The 16,929-nt window shown below is 37.1% G+C and overlaps 3 protein-coding genes and 1 long non-coding RNA gene across 4 annotated transcripts; all 4 read left to right on the top strand.

Annotated features, from left to right (window-relative positions):
* Positions 1-2,599: 2,599 nt before the first annotated feature.
* LOC113306594 (glucan endo-1,3-beta-glucosidase-like) lies at positions 2,600-4,062 on the top strand. Its single transcript, XM_026555525.1, has 2 exons — positions 2,600-2,727; positions 2,824-4,062. Exons 1-2 carry the CDS (start codon positions 2,655-2,657, stop codon positions 3,777-3,779), a joined length of 1,029 nt encoding a protein of 342 aa, XP_026411310.1. The 5' UTR covers positions 2,600-2,654; the 3' UTR covers positions 3,780-4,062.
* Positions 4,063-4,240: 178 nt separating this feature from the next.
* LOC113303261 (probable glucan endo-1,3-beta-glucosidase BG1) lies at positions 4,241-4,754 on the top strand. Its single transcript, XM_026552290.1, has 2 exons — positions 4,241-4,401; positions 4,498-4,754. The coding sequence occupies exons 1-2, from the start codon at positions 4,395-4,397 to the stop codon at positions 4,722-4,724; spliced, it is 234 nt and encodes a 77-aa protein (XP_026408075.1). The 5' UTR covers positions 4,241-4,394; the 3' UTR covers positions 4,725-4,754.
* Positions 4,728-5,774, top strand: LOC113305059 (glucan endo-1,3-beta-glucosidase, acidic-like; the record flags this gene model as incomplete). Its single annotated transcript, XM_026554170.1, has 1 exon — positions 4,728-5,774. A coding segment is annotated over one exon (726 nt), but the record flags the coding sequence as incomplete, so codon positions are not given.
* A 214-nt stretch (positions 5,775-5,988) lies between these two features.
* Positions 5,989-7,950, top strand: LOC113306991. The gene is made up of 5 exons (XR_003338968.1): positions 5,989-6,448; positions 6,564-6,627; positions 6,743-7,006; positions 7,435-7,525; positions 7,607-7,950. It is a non-coding gene; the product is annotated as an uncharacterized LOC113306991 (long non-coding RNA).
* Positions 7,951-16,929: the final 8,979 nt, after the last annotated feature.

Raw genomic sequence — 16,929 nt, 5'->3', positions numbered from 1 at the left:
GCTCAATTGAGGTACGGTGCTGGTGACATGTTAACAATGGGTGCTGACAAGGTTTTGATGGTTGTATTTGAAGGATATCGACTGCGTTTAAACTGGAAAGAAAGGAGGGTTCACGGACTGCTGCTGCCACTGATTTCGTGTGTCTAAATGGTGATGACCGGGGAGGATCAGGAGGTTGTTTTCAGCTGGAATACAATAAGGATGACGGATGGATACAAAGATTGTGAAGCCCGAGTTCAAGACATACATACAACAACAACAGTGGGAATTGGGGGCTTTCAATATGCATTGAAGACTGGATTCGCGCCATGTAGTTCAAGGCGCAGTAATTGGATATGGGTTCTGCATGGAACTGTGATCAGATGGATTTATTTGAGGTAAAAAGGTGAAAATTTTAAGAGACTGATCCAAATGTTTATTCGTGACCACCAATGAGTCTTTGTTGTATGATGGAAGATATGTTGTTTTTTCTTCTTTTTCTTGTATATCTTTAAGGAAATGTATATTTGGTTCTTGCACTAATAATGCATTACGTTTAGGCAAAGCACTATGGTACAGGGCATCCAAACTCAATCCTCAGATGTAGGGAAGGGGTATGAATCACAAGATAGCCTCACTATGGTATGTTTTTATCCCTTTTCTACATGAGTTTCCGCGTAAATAATGTCAAACGGAAACTCAGTTTCCGTTTGTTTTTTCCCACTTTCTTTTTTTGGGACGGGGAGAGCCGAACCGAGACACACCATCGGGATGGGGCGGGGCGAAGCCCAAACCGAGCTTTATCAAATTAAATCGGGATGGGGGGAGGCGAAGCCGAGCTTTACCAAATCAAACCGGGACGGGGCGAGACGAAGCCGAGCCTTACCAAATCAAACCAGGACAGGGCGAGGCGAGGCGAAGCCTATCTTTACCAAATTAAATCGGGACGGGGCGAGGCGAAGCCGAGCTTAACTAAATCAAATCGGGACATGGGAGGGGCGAGGAGAGGCGAAGCCACTCCTAACAAAAAATGATCACGACGGGAGGGGCGAAGCCGTGCAACACCAAATCAAAAATGTATCGAGTGGGGAGAAGCAAGCCGAAGCGTAGCCACACCTAATCAAAAATGTATCGTGATGGGGCGGGACAAAACCCCATGACATCTAATAAAAAAGATCCCGAACGTAACACGGGCACAAAATCTAGTACTACTCAAAAGTTCCTTATTTTTATTTCTTTATTCCATTATCACGCGTACAGTGACTACAGTCAAGGCCGTGTGGAATGATAGGGTGTGCACATTGTTCCAACGATAAAATAAGGCTAAGTCATATGGTCTTCTAATTTAGCGACTAGATTAGCAATCCACATCAATTAGGGAACCTCCTAAATCCAATAATATGGCAAATCTGACAGCAAAATGCCGAATAAAGCAGCGTTCAAAACCTGACAGCCCATAAGAATTTCATTTCCACACAGTTTCTATTCAAAACCTGACGCTGAATATTATCATTATCGTACACAAAACAGTGCAAGAAAATGCTTTTTTTCACCCGAGGTGTTTGTACTCTTCAAATGCAATTAAGGGCTGAGATTTTAAATGTGGGGATCGAAGAGTATAGGGGACCGGGATTATAGAGATGACGGTGTAATTAGGGAGGACTGTAAGAATTGAAAATTATGCAAACAGAAATTGGGAAAATGGAATCAACTGTTTAGAGTACGAATATGACATGACCTGGAGTGAGAAAATGACTCGGCTAGTATCGTACGTGATTGGAATATAATATTATAACAAAAACCATATTAAAAAAATTAAAACATGTAGCGCTGAATCCTCCAGCATTTTTGTCATATTTTCAGTGCTGAATGAATGATTGACCGTTTCAATTTCGCTGCTACTTAAACTGCGAGCACTTTTTAAGAAAAAGAAGTAGAAGAAATAGTGTTAATTTTTTTCCCATATATTTTTTTTGATTTGAAACATTTTTTTGGCCAATCTAGCCCGTAGGACATAGCCTACGAGAAAAACCAAGGTTTCCCAAGAAGACTGCCAGTCAGACTTGTTAGTTTATAGGATACGCATATTACACTGACCAGCTGGTTCCGATTAGGACTTCAAGTTAAGATCAGCCTACGTACAATTCCTGATAAGACTAGATTCAAATGTATTAATTTTGTTCTTTTAACAGAAGACAGAATTCAATTCAGAGTCATATCTACTACTGACCTAAGTATTGCGCTAGCTGCCTCTATGGTGCAAGTCGGTACGTACATTATAGCATCTACCTCCCATATCTGCGTCTTTTTTTTAGGCTAACCCTGAAAATTCCGTGCAACCCACGTTGATGTCTATCCCAAACGTGAAGGAAACGGCCAATAAGACAACTTGAAACGATCAAGTCTCTTAAATACCACCAAAATCTTCTTGACTTTTAGTTCGAATGGTTCTTACTTTTCCATGTATCACTATGTAAGGGTAGCTGGTCATTAATGACTGTAGTAAACAACCAAACAAACTATGATATCGTGTGTGGAAAATAGAGATTATCACCATCTTTTTACTAGAAAAACCTAACACAATTTTTGCCTATATATACTCATTCATTTAGTATCACTAACATATCATTTCATAGCCAAAGTATTCCATAGAAGCTCTGTATATTCTAAGAACAATGGAGTCAATGATTTTGTTTTACAAAATTTCCTTCTTTGTGGTACTTCTCGTTTCATCGAATATATTTGCTGGTAAGTACATTTATACGCTTTCTGTTAAGTAAAATCTAGCTACTCAATGATAATTTATTCGAAATTAAATATTTTATTATATTTGGTTGCATGCAGAAGCGGGAAATGCTGGTGTGAACTATGGAAGGAACGGGAACAACCTACCGTCCCCGACTGAAGTCGTTAAGCTCTTAAGATCGAGAAACGTAGACCGTATTCGTCTTTTTAGTCCAGATTCTGATGCCCTAAATGCCCTACAAGGGTCGGGAATCCAAGTTGTACTTGGTGTTCCTAACCCAGATGTCCAAAGGATAGGAAATGATCCAGAATTCGCCAGAAACTGGGTTAATAACAATGTGCTTGCATTCAATGACGTCCAATTTCGATATATTTCAGTTGGAAATGAGATAGAAATTCCTAGCGCTGCAGCGTCCAATGCCATTCTTCCCGCTATGAAAAATCTCAATGATGCACTTACAGCTGCTGGGAAAACAATTGCAGTAAGTACAACTATCAAGTTTAGTTTGGTTGAAGAATCGTCCCCTCCCTCTAATGGTCGATTTTCCGGTGGTTCTGAGAGCATAATGAGATCAATAGTGGAGTTTTTAGTAGCCAACGGGAGTCCTCTCCTCGTAAATATCTATCCTTACTTCGCATACAATGATAACCAACAACAAATACAGTTGGATTATGCATTGTTCACGGCAGATAGAGTTGTCGTAACAGATAACGGACTGCAATACATGAACCTGTTTGATGCTATGACCGATGCAGCATATGCAGCGATCGAGAAGGTTGGTGGATCTAATGTCGATATTGTCATCGCCGAAAGTGGATGGCCATCCGGTGAAAATGGAAACATTGCAACAATTCCAAATGCTCAAACATATGTTAATAAGTTGATTTCACACGTATCGGGAACATCTGGAACCCCTAAGAAGCCAGGGAAGAGCATAGAGACTTATATATTTGCCCTTTTTAACGAGAATATGAAGGACGGCCTTCCAACTGAGCGACATTTTGGCTTGTACTTCCCTGATATGACAGAAATCTATCCTGTTAACTTCCTTTAGGCGTGATCATAAAATTTGAAGTATTTTCCGTGTACGCTAATTCAATAAGTTTGTATCTGCTTAAATATATAAATGATGTAATAAAGGTAAAAGTTACCTCTGATGAGATGGTAACGTGACATCCATATCCGGGTGCATCCGTTACCACCTCCTGTTTATCCCTTCAATTGTGTTTTAATATTGTTGCATTCATATTTATGATTGTAGATCAGGATATGCATGAAGAAACGTGTGTAATATTAGGCGATGGCTTCCTTCTTGAATAAAAAAATACTCATGACAGTTAGGTCTAACAGAGTTTTTTTGCCCCACTGACCCAAATCCATTGACCACATCCAATTAGGCTCAATGTTTTTGTACTAAATTAAGTTTTCTTTTATGGCGGCTAAGTTGAATGGTGGCCAACCAGCAAATAAGTACTTTCTCGCAGGCCGCCTATGAATAGCTTAGTTCTTAATTAAGTTTCTTTGGGAGGGTCATGCCTATTTCTTGCTATATATATCAGAGAGTTCCTAGAACATATACACCATCATCAACACTAGCAACTAGAAAACAAAGTTTACCATCTCCATCGAAGTTGAAAGCAAGGGAAATCAGATTTTGATCAAAGGAAACATGTCAGGTATGTATCATAACTTGTTTCCATTAACGAAGTAGTAAACTTGATTGTCCTAGATCCTGATCTTGAATGACTGATCATTTATTGAAAATTATGCAGGAAATGTTGGTGTAAACTATGGAAGGCAAGGAAACAACTTACCGTCTCCAGCTGCAGTCATTAACCTGATAAGATCAAGAAACATAAGCCGCATTCGTCTTTTTAGTCCAGATTCAGATGTTCTAAATGCTTTACGAGGGACAGGAATCGGAGTCGTACTTAATGTCCCAAACCCAGATATTCAGAGGATAGGAACTGATCCAGATTTTGCTGGAGACTGGATTTAGAGGAATGTGCTTTCATACAATGACGTTCAGTATCGGTACATTTCAGTTGGAAATGAAATCGATATTCCTCACTCTCCAGTGTCAAATCTCATTCTTCCCGGTATCAGAAATCTTCATAATGCACTTAGAGCTGCTGGGAACAATACTCCAGTAAGTACAACTATTGCTACTAGTTTGGTTGTAGATGCATTTCCTCCCTCAAACGGTCGATTTTCGGATGGCTCTCGGGACATAATGAGATCAATTGTGGAGTTTTTGGTAGCTAACAGGAGTCCTCTTCTTGTTAATGTCTATCCTTACTTCGCCTACAGCTTAAACCAACAACAGATCCAATTGGATTATGCAAATTTTACGGCAAATCGGGTTGTCGTAACAGACAGCAATAACGGATTGCAATACAGGAACCTATTTGATGCTTTAACAGATGCTACATATTCGGCCATCGAGAAGGTTGGTGGATGGGGTGTCGATATTGTCATCACCGAAAGTGGATGGCCATCTGCTGAAAATGGAAATATTGCAACGATCCAAAACGCTAGTACCTACATAAATAATTTGATATCGCACGTATCGGGAACGTCTGGAACCCCAAAGAGGCCAGGGAAGAGCATAGAAACTTATATATTTGCGCTTTTTAACGAGAACATCAAACCAGGCGCCAGGGATGAGCAGCATTTTGGGTTGTACTACCCTGATATGAGAGAAGTCTACCCTGTCACCTTCCGTTAAGCAACCAACGGAACATTAGTGACATGACAGAGATATTCTCAAGTATATTCCATGTACGCTAATTCAATAAGGTTACACCTGCTTAAGTGAGTGATTTAATAAAATGTCATGGACCACAGTTGCCTCTAGATGACATGATAAGGTACAGATACCCTACCATGTCATTTGAGTTCAACTGTATATGTAATGTAATTTGTATTCTTATTTATATTGGGGTTTTAGTTTTCTTGTTTTAGGATGATTATCCTGCAAGCATTCATGTAATCACTACTTCGATTTGAAATAAAATGTTACTTGATTATCTAGTAAGCGTTTATGTAATCCAACGTCACCAACCTTGCGAGCACTCCGTTGAAATAGTATATCAAGTAGAGCTGGCAAACAAGCCAAAACCCGCGAGTTAACCCGTGCCCGGCCCGTGAAAACCCGAACCCGGCTCGGCTGGTTCCAAAACAAGCCGGGTTCGGGTTGGAGAAATGTCGGCTTGTGAGTAAACGGGTTAACCCGTCCCGGCCCGTGAACCCGCGGGTACAACCCGTAAACCCGTCTAAATTGCTTATAATAAGTTATATTTAATCATAACCGTCGGATTATCTAGGGCTAATCATATCCTTACGTTTAAGGTATAAAAAGGAAAGGCTAAACCTAAAACATCATTCTCTTTTTTTCTTCTGCCTCTTCTGCTCGTTCTCTTCTTCTGTGTTCTTCGGCTGGAGGAGAATTAGAAATGATAGTGAGAGATTGAGACCGAGAGTTGAGGGGAAAGGTTTCGTTGGTGTTAATAATAGTGTTACTGATGTTAATTAAGTAAAAAGAAGATGATGAAGAAGTTGTGAATTAAAAAGGAAAAAAGTTGGGTTTTCTCTGTGGTTAAGATTGAGTTTGAAATTGAGGAAATATAGATCGACGTATGGTTGTTGGTAGTGTTGAGGAAATATACTTCTGTGGGAAATTTCAAGATGTTTCATATCTGGTCATTAATTCGAATCCAGGAGGTATTGTAATTATCAATGTGTGTATTAAAAGTTCTAATTTTATTTTAGCAGAGCAATGTTTTAGTGTGTGTCAGTTTGTAATTCTTGTTACTTGTTCAGTTGTTCTTCTGTACAGTAATCACTTTGATGATGCTAACAAAAATCAGATGGTTGTAGGGAAGAAAGAAACACCCCATCTCGTAAGCAATCTTATTTTATCTATTCAGTTAATGTTAGATGTTCCTGAATTGCTTCATCTTTTGCTTCACCATTTATGGAAAATTTGGCCTAGTCATGTATTCATATTTTTTGCAGGTACAACGTGGTAAACAACTAATTGGTAACTATCTTCTTCAATCGATTATTTCTAATATTGATCTACGAGAAGATCTTACTGATGCAGTGAAGGAATTTGTGAAATTTTGGTTTAAAATTGGGGACTCTGTGGGTTAAGAGTAGAGATTTGGAGCGTCGAGTTGGTTCTGCTGGGTTTTTCTAGTGCTAGTTAACTTCATCCAAGAATGCATGAGATCGTTCAGATAACATCACAATCAAGAGTACTCAACACGGTTTTTGAAGGTAATACCAGTAGATTATGACTCTAGATTGTTGTGTTTCGATATTTATTGAACTTACACAGTCCTGCTTGTAACAAGAGGAACTGAGACCTGATCACCTAATGAATCTTACGGTGAATTCGGCCGTGGAAAGCCTCAGTTGTTCTGTGCTTTGTGCGTCATTTGTCCTTTTTTCACTACGTCTTTCTCTTGAAAATTATTTCGTCTACAGCATTTAAACCGACTAAAGAGTTGTTCAATTAACTGAAGTAGCAATTAGCAGCATTTTAAGCTGTTCAATTAAAAGCATTTTGAGCTGTTTAATTAACAACATCTTGAGCTGTTCAATTAACTGAAGTAACAATACGCAGTAGATTAACTTAAATGATGTTTTTTCTTTTCAAAGTTGATCAATGGTCATATGCATATATGATGTTTGAATATTTTCAGCTTCACCAGATCCAATGGAGTGGTAAAGGAGAAGCAGCGTCCACTGATGCCAGGGCACTTTCAGGCCATGACTCTTAAAAATTTCAGACGGGTATTATTGGAAGCGTATGTTTGGACATTTCAGCTTAACAAAGACCATGGTTTAATAATGTTGAATTGCTGATGCTTGCAGGTTTTATGAATTATGAGCAAACACTGATTAGAAATCGACACAGATGAACTGCAGAATGATACTTGACAGAAAATTTGGCCTAGTCATGTATTCATATTTTTTGCAGGTACAACGTGGTAAACAACTAATTGGTAACTATCTTCTTCAATCGATTATTTCTAATATTGATCTACGAGAAGATCTTACTGATGCAGTGAAGGAATTTGTGAAATTTTGGTTTAAAATTGGGGACTTTGTGGTTTCGGAAAAAGCATCCCGGTCAGTTCTTTAATATTTAGATCACTTGTTATAATGCAGTTCTGTACCTTTTAAATCCTTACTCTAGTTAAAGATGTGAAGATTTTAGGTGTCGTCTGGTTGAATGATTTAATGCAGATAAACTTCAGTTGACTTATCATTTCATAACTTGAGAAAGTTAGGGGCTCCACAAACTCGACACACTCTGACCCCAAGAAAGAACTCTGTGCATCATCCCGCCACATTGAGCACCAGTGCAACAACCATGCCGCACTCACCCTTCTCCACAAACACCCCTCAGCTTGCATTGTCCAAGACAAGGTGGTTTATAAGGTTGAACCAGAAGCATTGGGACCATTCTTTGCAAAACATAGCCATCTGTGGACCCATCCAGATGATTATAGAGGTATAGAGGTTAAAGCACTAACACCAGGTGCTGGACGGAAGAGTGTTGGTCATATCAAAGTCTTATCCGAAAGGAGATCTGTGAATAAGGTTTTTTTTTCACGCATTTTTGTTTCTGAGTGTCTTCTGAATGATCATCTTTTAACCTGAAGTAATTATCAGCTGCTCAATCCTCATTGTTCATCTTTTGAGGACAATGTTTATTAAATCCATTTGATATGAACTACTCACATGATTCTTTCAGATGTTTCGTCTACCAAGTTCAGAAGTATTGGTTCATTGATTTATTGTTAGTTAGGGTAATCATCTCTTAGCTAATTTGTTTGCAATCTAAGAGTATCATGTGCTCTAATTTATGTATCAACTTGTATATTATAATTGAATTTGAAAGTATGTCGAAAGTATATCTATTAATCTCTTTTGGGTGAATCCTGAAGCCCGTTTCTTACAGTCTTCAGGATTTTTTTATTATGTAGGGATAAAGTTGGGAGAGTTGGTACACAGATGTATCTACGCAGCTAATGGTGCTCAGCCATCAGTGATGGTGCTCAGCCATCAAGTCTGGATAGAGGAGACTATTAAGAGTAGAGACATGGTTCTTCTGCATGTGAGTGGTTATTTTAAGGAAGATCAAAAAGCAGGATATGGAGTTATGATCCGGGATGTTCATCTCAGGCCTATAAAAAGCAGGAAGATCAAAAAGCAGGATATGGAGTTAAGATTGAGTTTGAAAAGCAGGATATGGAGTTATGAAAATGGACTGATTAGATGTATGTTAGGTGTTATAGGGAAGGATTTGGAAGGATTTGTGTTTGTTTATTGTAATACTTGTGTTTGATCTTTGTAATTTGTCCTAAATTAACTTAATTAAAATTTGATTTGATTTTTAATCTAACAAGCCGGGTAACCCGTGAACCCGCAAGCTTTACCCGTTACGGGCACGGGTTGAAGAAATGACTACCCGTGAAGAATATCAACCCGCGGGTTTTGGCCCGTATTAACCCGAACCCGTGTAACCCGTAACAAGCCAGCCCCGGCCCGCCCGTTTGCCAGCTCTAATATCAAGTAAGCCTTGCTCTTTGCTTCTCTTTTTTTGGAACTTTTTTGCCATGACCCCTATGTTACGTTCATACCAAATGGCCCATAGGGTGGCAAAACTCAAATGGGAGGAGAGCCCACAGCTTTTTAGAAAGCTTTTCTTTTGAACAATGATTTTGGGCATACTAAAATCTTATTAGGCATACTGAATAAAGATAAAAAAGGATGTGAAATAACAAAATCAGAAATCGCCTTAACCAAAAAAAAATTTAATGGCAAATCTTCCCTTTAGTATTAGTGTTAGTAATCTGGATTAGTGATTAAAACTTTTGTTTAGTGATTAAGATAATTTACAGAATTATAAAGGTTTGTTTAGATGAAAAAATTTGGGGAAAAAAATCAAAGTTTTTATTGAGAAGGAGAGAAGGAGAAAGTGAGAAAATTTTCTTCTTGATTCAATGGAGGATGAGGAGGGTCATTCTTTATCTAAAAAACTTAGGAAAATACATATCAACTACAAAAATGATCCAGAAATGGCTGATTTCTTAGATTATGAGAATGATTTTACACGAACTCAAACTCAAACTCAAACTCAAGAAGATGATTTTTATGAGCCAAATCCATATGATGAATACATAGATGAGGAACCCAATGCTTCTAACACACATGTACACTTCTATTTTATGTTTAATCTCACTTTTGTAGCGTGAAATCATCAAAAAATTGTATTTTTCATCATGGTTCGGCGAACCAGGACTATGTTCGGCTTAAAATATAAGCCGAACCCACTAAATTGATGAACAGTCCGGCTAGCTGAATTTGTTAACGTTATACGCCGAACCTTAATTTTCCAACTTCCAACCTATTTGCAAGATCCTAGTTCGGCTTATATTAAAGTCTAATAACAAGCCGAACTTATTCCTGAGAGTTAGGTTCGGTTCTCGCTCTAAATATCGTATCAGCCGAACTGTATATTTTTCCAAGTTCGGCTCATATTCAAAAAATCACATCAGCCGAACATGATACTGATTTTCCATGAAACACTTAAATTCATACACATTTAGGGGTTAGGCCTTTTATTACATATGTTTTCTATTGTGCAGCCTTTTCATAGGATGAACCAAACAAAAAAAGTGGAAATTACTAAAAGTGTTAAGAAAGTGAAGTCTAATGATGGAGAATACCAAGGTCCATATTAAACTCATTAAAATCAATTAGATCTTATCTTCAACTTCAAGAGAATGAAAAGACAAACAGAATGCAAAAAGAATGAGGTCATTCCGACATCGTACGAAAAAGTTATGGCCAAAACAAGATCGAAAAACTTGAGTGTGCAAAGAGAAGGTTCGGCTGATAACTCCACAACACGAGCTAGCCGAACCTAGAGCCTGCAAATCAATATTTTCGAAGTGTTTACAGAGAGAGGTTCGGCTTGAAAGTGATCTAATCGATTCAGCCGAACCTGACAACCACCTGGGATAAATTTCACTTCTCAGGTTCGGTCGGGAAGGTTTGCAAGGTATTAGCCGAACCTGACACTGTTATGAGACGTATTCAATACACATTTTGGGGTTCGGCTAAAAATTGACATTTACGGTTTAGCCGAACTGTTCACTGACACTTTCAGGGTGAAATTTCAAGAACAGTTCGGCTCAAAACTCAACTCAATTATCAGCCGAACCCGCTACTGTAACCGTCAAAAACCCTAAGTTTTTAGCAATTTAACCCATTTAATCCATGAAAAACAACAAATAAAAGATTGGGTTTGTAGGGAATACCTTCTTATCCTCATTTCAGTATTTGGAGTTTCAAATGGTTGAATTTCTGATTCAATATCCGGTTCAATTATAGTTTTTACACCTTCATCTTTAATTGGTTCTTCTTCTTTAATTCATGGATTGGAAGAGGATTTAGGACATCTGTCGTTTGCTTTTTTTTTGTACGATCCATTATATAGTTCAATTTAACCGATGATCGAATTTTCATGAATCGATAATTAATTACAGTGACGAGAAAAAAAATCTGAGAGAAAAGAAAGGTGGTTTAGCTGGAGGAAGAAGAAGAGATGTTTAGGATAGTTTATTTTTTGATTTTAGGTTGAAGGGTATATATGTAATTGAACTACCCAATAGACACCCCTTATAAGGTCACCTAGGATGAAAAACTATTTTGTATGCCTTGAAGTTTTTGTTATGCCTAAAATCATAGTTCTTTCTTTTCATGCCATGATTCAAACTTTACTTCGACTGTGTGATCCAATGCACGCATGTAATAGTAAGTGGTTTACCTCCTCTAAATTGACATTGCATATGCACCAAGATGTAGCCGCAATTTCATTCAGGTTATCCACCGTGGGAACTGCATTAGATTTGGTCTAAACGGCCAGATCTGAGCAGGTTAGTAGTAGTATTAGATTAGTTTTTGGATTCTTTTCTTAGGGTAGATTTTTAGGCTTCCCATTTCTTCTGCCTGCTTCCTGTTGGTTTTTCTGCCTTTCCCTCTTTTTCCAATTCGGCATCACATCTACATCAACAACATTCGATGATTATGGATGATTCAGACCATTGTGGTGGTTATAACAGTCTGATTTTCCTTGGGGTTTCTGATTTGCTTTGCAGCACAGAGACGTGTTCAACACCTCAATTTAAATGGAAGTGTTCATGGAGATGGTGATGATTTTGGCAGATCTGCTTAACCACGATCTTAATTTCAAATCCAGGGATTCTAGTTCATGTTCTTGGGTTGATGAAATGATGCTATTAATATTCTTGTTTATGCTAATCCAATCTCATGTCCATCTTTTTTCAATCAATTTCATTTTGAAATCACTGATTTCTTCATTCAAAAGGTACTTGTTTATGGCAAGGAAAACAGTGGCGACGATTTCGGAATGATAACTTGGTTGGGAAGAAGATGCGTTCTTTATCGATGGATTTGAATGTGGGGGTCTGGTGAAAGTGGCGGCGGGATTAGGGTTCTAGCAATGGGAAGGTTTCTATCGATTCCAACTTTTTCTTAGGGTTTTGTTTCATCTGGGCTTTTATGTGGACTAGTTTCTCACCCGTGCGATGCATGGGTCTGTTTCTTGCTAATGGAATACAGTACAAACTCTTTTAATTAATACTCGATTATTTAATAAACTCTCTTATATAATATTATTGGTCAGTCCCGAGTCGGGGAGAACATGCCAAATTAATAATTCGTTAAAATTATAAGATAACACTTTTTTGATTACCTATGTAAGCCCCATATGAAATATAAATCAATAATGCAATGCATTATATATATAGTCAATACATTAATGATTTACGAAGATTTTTTGAAAAATGATTTAATTGGCTTCTGTTTTTTTTTTGTTAAAATCAATATCGCATTGAATTTCATTTCTAATTTTTCATATCATTGTAAGAATTTTTGGTGTTGTTGGATTATCCTTGTTGTGCTTGCATAATGCTCTGAGATTTCATCGGTCATTATTGATTTTTTGACACCTTTAAGATGAGAAGCCATATTGTGTTTATGATTTGTTTGTATCAGTAATATGATTTCATATTGTATTTATATAAAATATTTTTTATTCGTCAGTAAAATGATTTCATATTGTATTTCTATATGAAATATATATTTTATTTTTGGATTATCCTCGTTTGTTTAGAAACTAAGTATTTGATATGAAATTTATCTATAAATTAATAATTATTAATTATTAATTTATCAATTAATTAATATCTCGCTTAATTAATAAATGTTGATGATCCCGACAGCATTAATTTATAGAGTTTCTACTGTATTGGGTAACAAATTAGTAAGCATGATATTTTTCTTGCAAACAAAAATCAATATGCTAATGTCAAGAATTGGTGTGGAAAAAAACAAAATGAGCAGAGATCGTAGACTGATTATGAGAAGACTGATTGTGCACAAGGCCTCCCCTACTTGTTGTTTTACCTTTCTAGGCAATGCAAGGTAAAGTTTCAGACAATATAGCCAACATAACTTGCTATTTTCAAATAAAACATATGATCTTTTCAAAAAAATTATGATGCTTTGAGACTCATATTTGTAGTTTCCTATTCTCTATTACTTTTTGGTACAAATGTCTTCAAGAGAGAAAAAAAATTAAAAACTAATAGACTCATCGAAAAATAATCAGTTACAACATTCTGAAACAAAAGAGTATCTTAAACCTTTATTTATTCTTTTGCCTTGGCAAAGATTAAAATTGAATAAAAATGGTTTTCAGGTCACAAGAAGTAAGCTAAGTGAACCACCAAAGTTATACAACACAAACTCCAAATTGACCAAATTCTAAGGAACCAACTTACGGAGACTTGTAAGGAAACTAAAATTCAAAAAAGATTGCACCCCTAAAAGAAATTGAGATACAAAATAATGTCCCCAATTTGATTTTACGTTATCCAACGATAAACCACCAAGAGATTCAACATATCTGCACCAGAATGATGGGGAAAACCTTGTTCCGATGCATTTACATAGTTTCAAGGTAAAGGATGACAGGAAGGGTGATGACATTATGATCAAACCGTTTTCGTCTATAAAGAAGCTTTAATCTCTTTAATTTTTTTGCATAATCAGTTGCTCCTTATAGCCAGTCGACATCCTAGTTATTCTTTTGTTATGTTCTTACCACTAAATGTTAACCATTCTGTGGTTACGATATAGATCACGCAGATAAATTAATTGGTCATTTTTGATGACATAATATTTTTGTGTTAATTGGTTATCAAGTTTGGAGCCGGTGTCTTTTATGTCTACATAAACTTGTTTGAACCATAATAATAGATTTTTTTTTTCTTTCCATAACAGATACACACACAGACAATCAAACACATTAATACCTAAATCAATAACCTGGTGTTTGGTAAGAGAAACATTGTTGTAATGATTGTAATCAATTAGGACATACTTTGCGATCCAGATTTATTCAATCGCTTCGGCTTGGACTGGTTATCAAATAACTGTCGAAGTTATAAAAACCGACCCTATATTTGACTCGTACCCCCAAAGACTTCTAAATTGGTAACACCCTAAGACTCCTAAACTGTTAACAAATACCATTGCACCGAATGACCCAATGTATATTCTTTTTGTACCAAGTTTAAATAAACATCGAAACATGTATATGATGTTGATTCCGAGAAATCCAATTCAAATCCCAAAAGTTTATATTCGGTTGAGGTAATTCAATTACCTTCGTTTTTATCCGGAGTTCAATTCCATTGCACTACTGGACCAATGCAATAGAAATTTATTATCTTGGAGGGAATCGGATTCTTAGGAATTGAAATTCGTAATTACATTAAATTCAATTTTTCGGTTCGGTTCAAAGAACTTGACACATTCCCTAGGAATTGGATTACCCAGCCTGCAGTTTCTTCAAACGTACATGTTGTAGAGGTAATCATGCGTATATATTGGGCGAGCTATCAAATTTTTCCACTATACTCGAATTCCCGTTGAAGATAGGTTGGACCGGCACCGCCATAATTAGACGTAGTTGATGCTGGATTCCAATGCAACCCCCTATGATATCAAAGCAGATGATCAGATGAAAACTCCCTTAAAATCGGGGTAACAAGAGTAAAATGCACTCTTTTTAAACAAAAGTTAAAAATTAACTTCAATAATACATTGTCAACCGAGCATAAAATCGCCAAATAGTTGCGACTATTTTTCTAGATCATATTGGGTTTGCGAAGATGACCAGAGACAAATGGTTTTCTTTTCTAGCTCAATTTGGGTAGCAAACATTAACCTGTCCAATTAGGATTTCGTGTTTTCTCCAGGCATATCTCAGCAGGCATGTGAGATAGCTAGTTCGTAGAGGGGACTTTTTTACAAAATGGGTGGGATAGACTAATGTGGTCCAGTGGTTGACGTCAAAATTGGCAGTATTGATGGTCAGTGATGAACAACTAACCATGGTAGGGTCTGGACCGGTCATAGCGATTGAGTATAATTTCTATCATATGATACCTGATGCCTGATGGGTTGTAAATCTTAAAAATTAAAATGGCATCTCCTACACTGAAGCCTGAGCTCTAAAAACATATAATACTAAATGAGTCGGATGTTTGGTACATACCTGAAAGTGCCACGCAGACCCCGGTTTTCTACACCACTTGAATACACCATTATGTAACGGTCCTCTCAACCATTCATTGTCTTCACACCCTACCCCACCAGGAAAAATAGGGGGTCCCTTTTAAGAAATAAACCAATACAAATTTGAAACATAAACGGTGTCAAATTTTGGTGTACAAATCCGGGTGCTATTTAGCATTTTCGGTATACACCTGTAACCTGACGAATAATAGACTGCAAGTCATTGTCTGCAGTCTATCCTCACTATGTGGCGTCCATTGTATCCACAAAGAAAACGATGATCTGAATAGAAACACTTGTCTACAATTGTTTAGAGAAATAGTCATGCTCCCATTAATTCAAATAGGAACGCACTGTAGTTTCTACACTGGCATTGCATTCGAACACAAAAGTAGTCTCGATCCCAGATTTCCATGACATACCAGAAACATATAAAGGGTTTTTCCTTGGCCATCAGTCCGTTGATGGATATCTTGTACGTTTGTACGAGGATTTATATGTGGGTTGCTGGTTGCTTATCATGTACGGGGGTTGTACGAGGGTTTCTATGTGAGGGTTGTACGAGGGCTTCTATGTGAGTTGCTTATCATGCACGAGGGTCGCGGACAATCAATTTTGTACGTAACATTTCTTTAATATAAATTTATCTTTACGGATAAAAAAAAGGACTGCAATCTCAGCACATATTGATATATCAGCCTTTGGGATAACAACTGCTTTTTTTTCAAAGAAACCTGTTTTGAGGCATACTGAATTCTTTTGAGGCATATTTATTTATTATCCCATCTAGGGTGGTTTTATAAGGGGTGTCTAAAAGTAGTGCAATTACCTATATATCCTTAAACAATCTAATTACTAGAGTTCCCTTATCTCAAAAACTTAAAATCAAAAATCAAAATAACCTTTAAACTTAAACATCTTTGACTCAAATTCAATCAAGCAATCAATCAATCAAACGAAACACAAATCGAAGTGAGCGATGTTGGAATGCGAAATCCAAATCTCAATTGATCCTAGATGTATTTTAGAATGCATTTGTAATAAACCCATCTTGTTTTTGATTGATTTTATTTTGTTCGATCGATAAACTATGATTTCAAAGATTAAATTAGGGTTTTCGGACGATCAGTTCGGCTGATCTTGGAATATCAATTTTGAGCCGAACCTAGTATATGATTTAGAGAAACACTATGTTCGACTAATGCAATTTTGCTAGATTTTGTTCGAATCAACCGAACCTAAATTCGTCAGTTACAGAGTGAAGTTCGGTTGATAACTTGTGAGCCGAACCTCAGTTTTTTGAAAATACACCTAGGTTCCGCTAAGAACGATTTTGTTCGAATCAGCCGAACCTAAATTCGTGAATTACAGTGTAAAGGTCGGCTGATAACTTGTCAGCCGAACCTCTGTGTTTCGAAAATACATACCTAGGTTCGGCTGACAAGTTGTTAGCCGAACCTAGGTATATTTTCGAAACATATAGGTTCGGCTGACAAGTTATCAGCCGAACTATTCAT

This window comes from Papaver somniferum, chromosome 8 (assembly GCF_003573695.1).
Source record: "Papaver somniferum cultivar HN1 chromosome 8, ASM357369v1, whole genome shotgun sequence".
Lineage (NCBI taxonomy): Eukaryota > Viridiplantae > Streptophyta > Magnoliopsida > Ranunculales > Papaveraceae > Papaver > Papaver somniferum.
Note: the sequence above shows the minus strand (reverse complement) of the source record. Positions and strands in the feature narration are given on the sequence as shown.

Bases quoted from the DNA above. Each gene is read 5' to 3' on its own strand.
- LOC113306594 (XM_026555525.1), top strand. From the start codon at position 2,655: ATGGAGTCAATGATTTTGTTTTACAAAATTTCCTTCTTTGTGGTACTT. The intron at 2,728-2,823 runs GTAAGTACATTT...GGTTGCATGCAG, and splicing joins TTCATCGAATATATTTGCTG to AAGCGGGAAATGCTGGTGTG.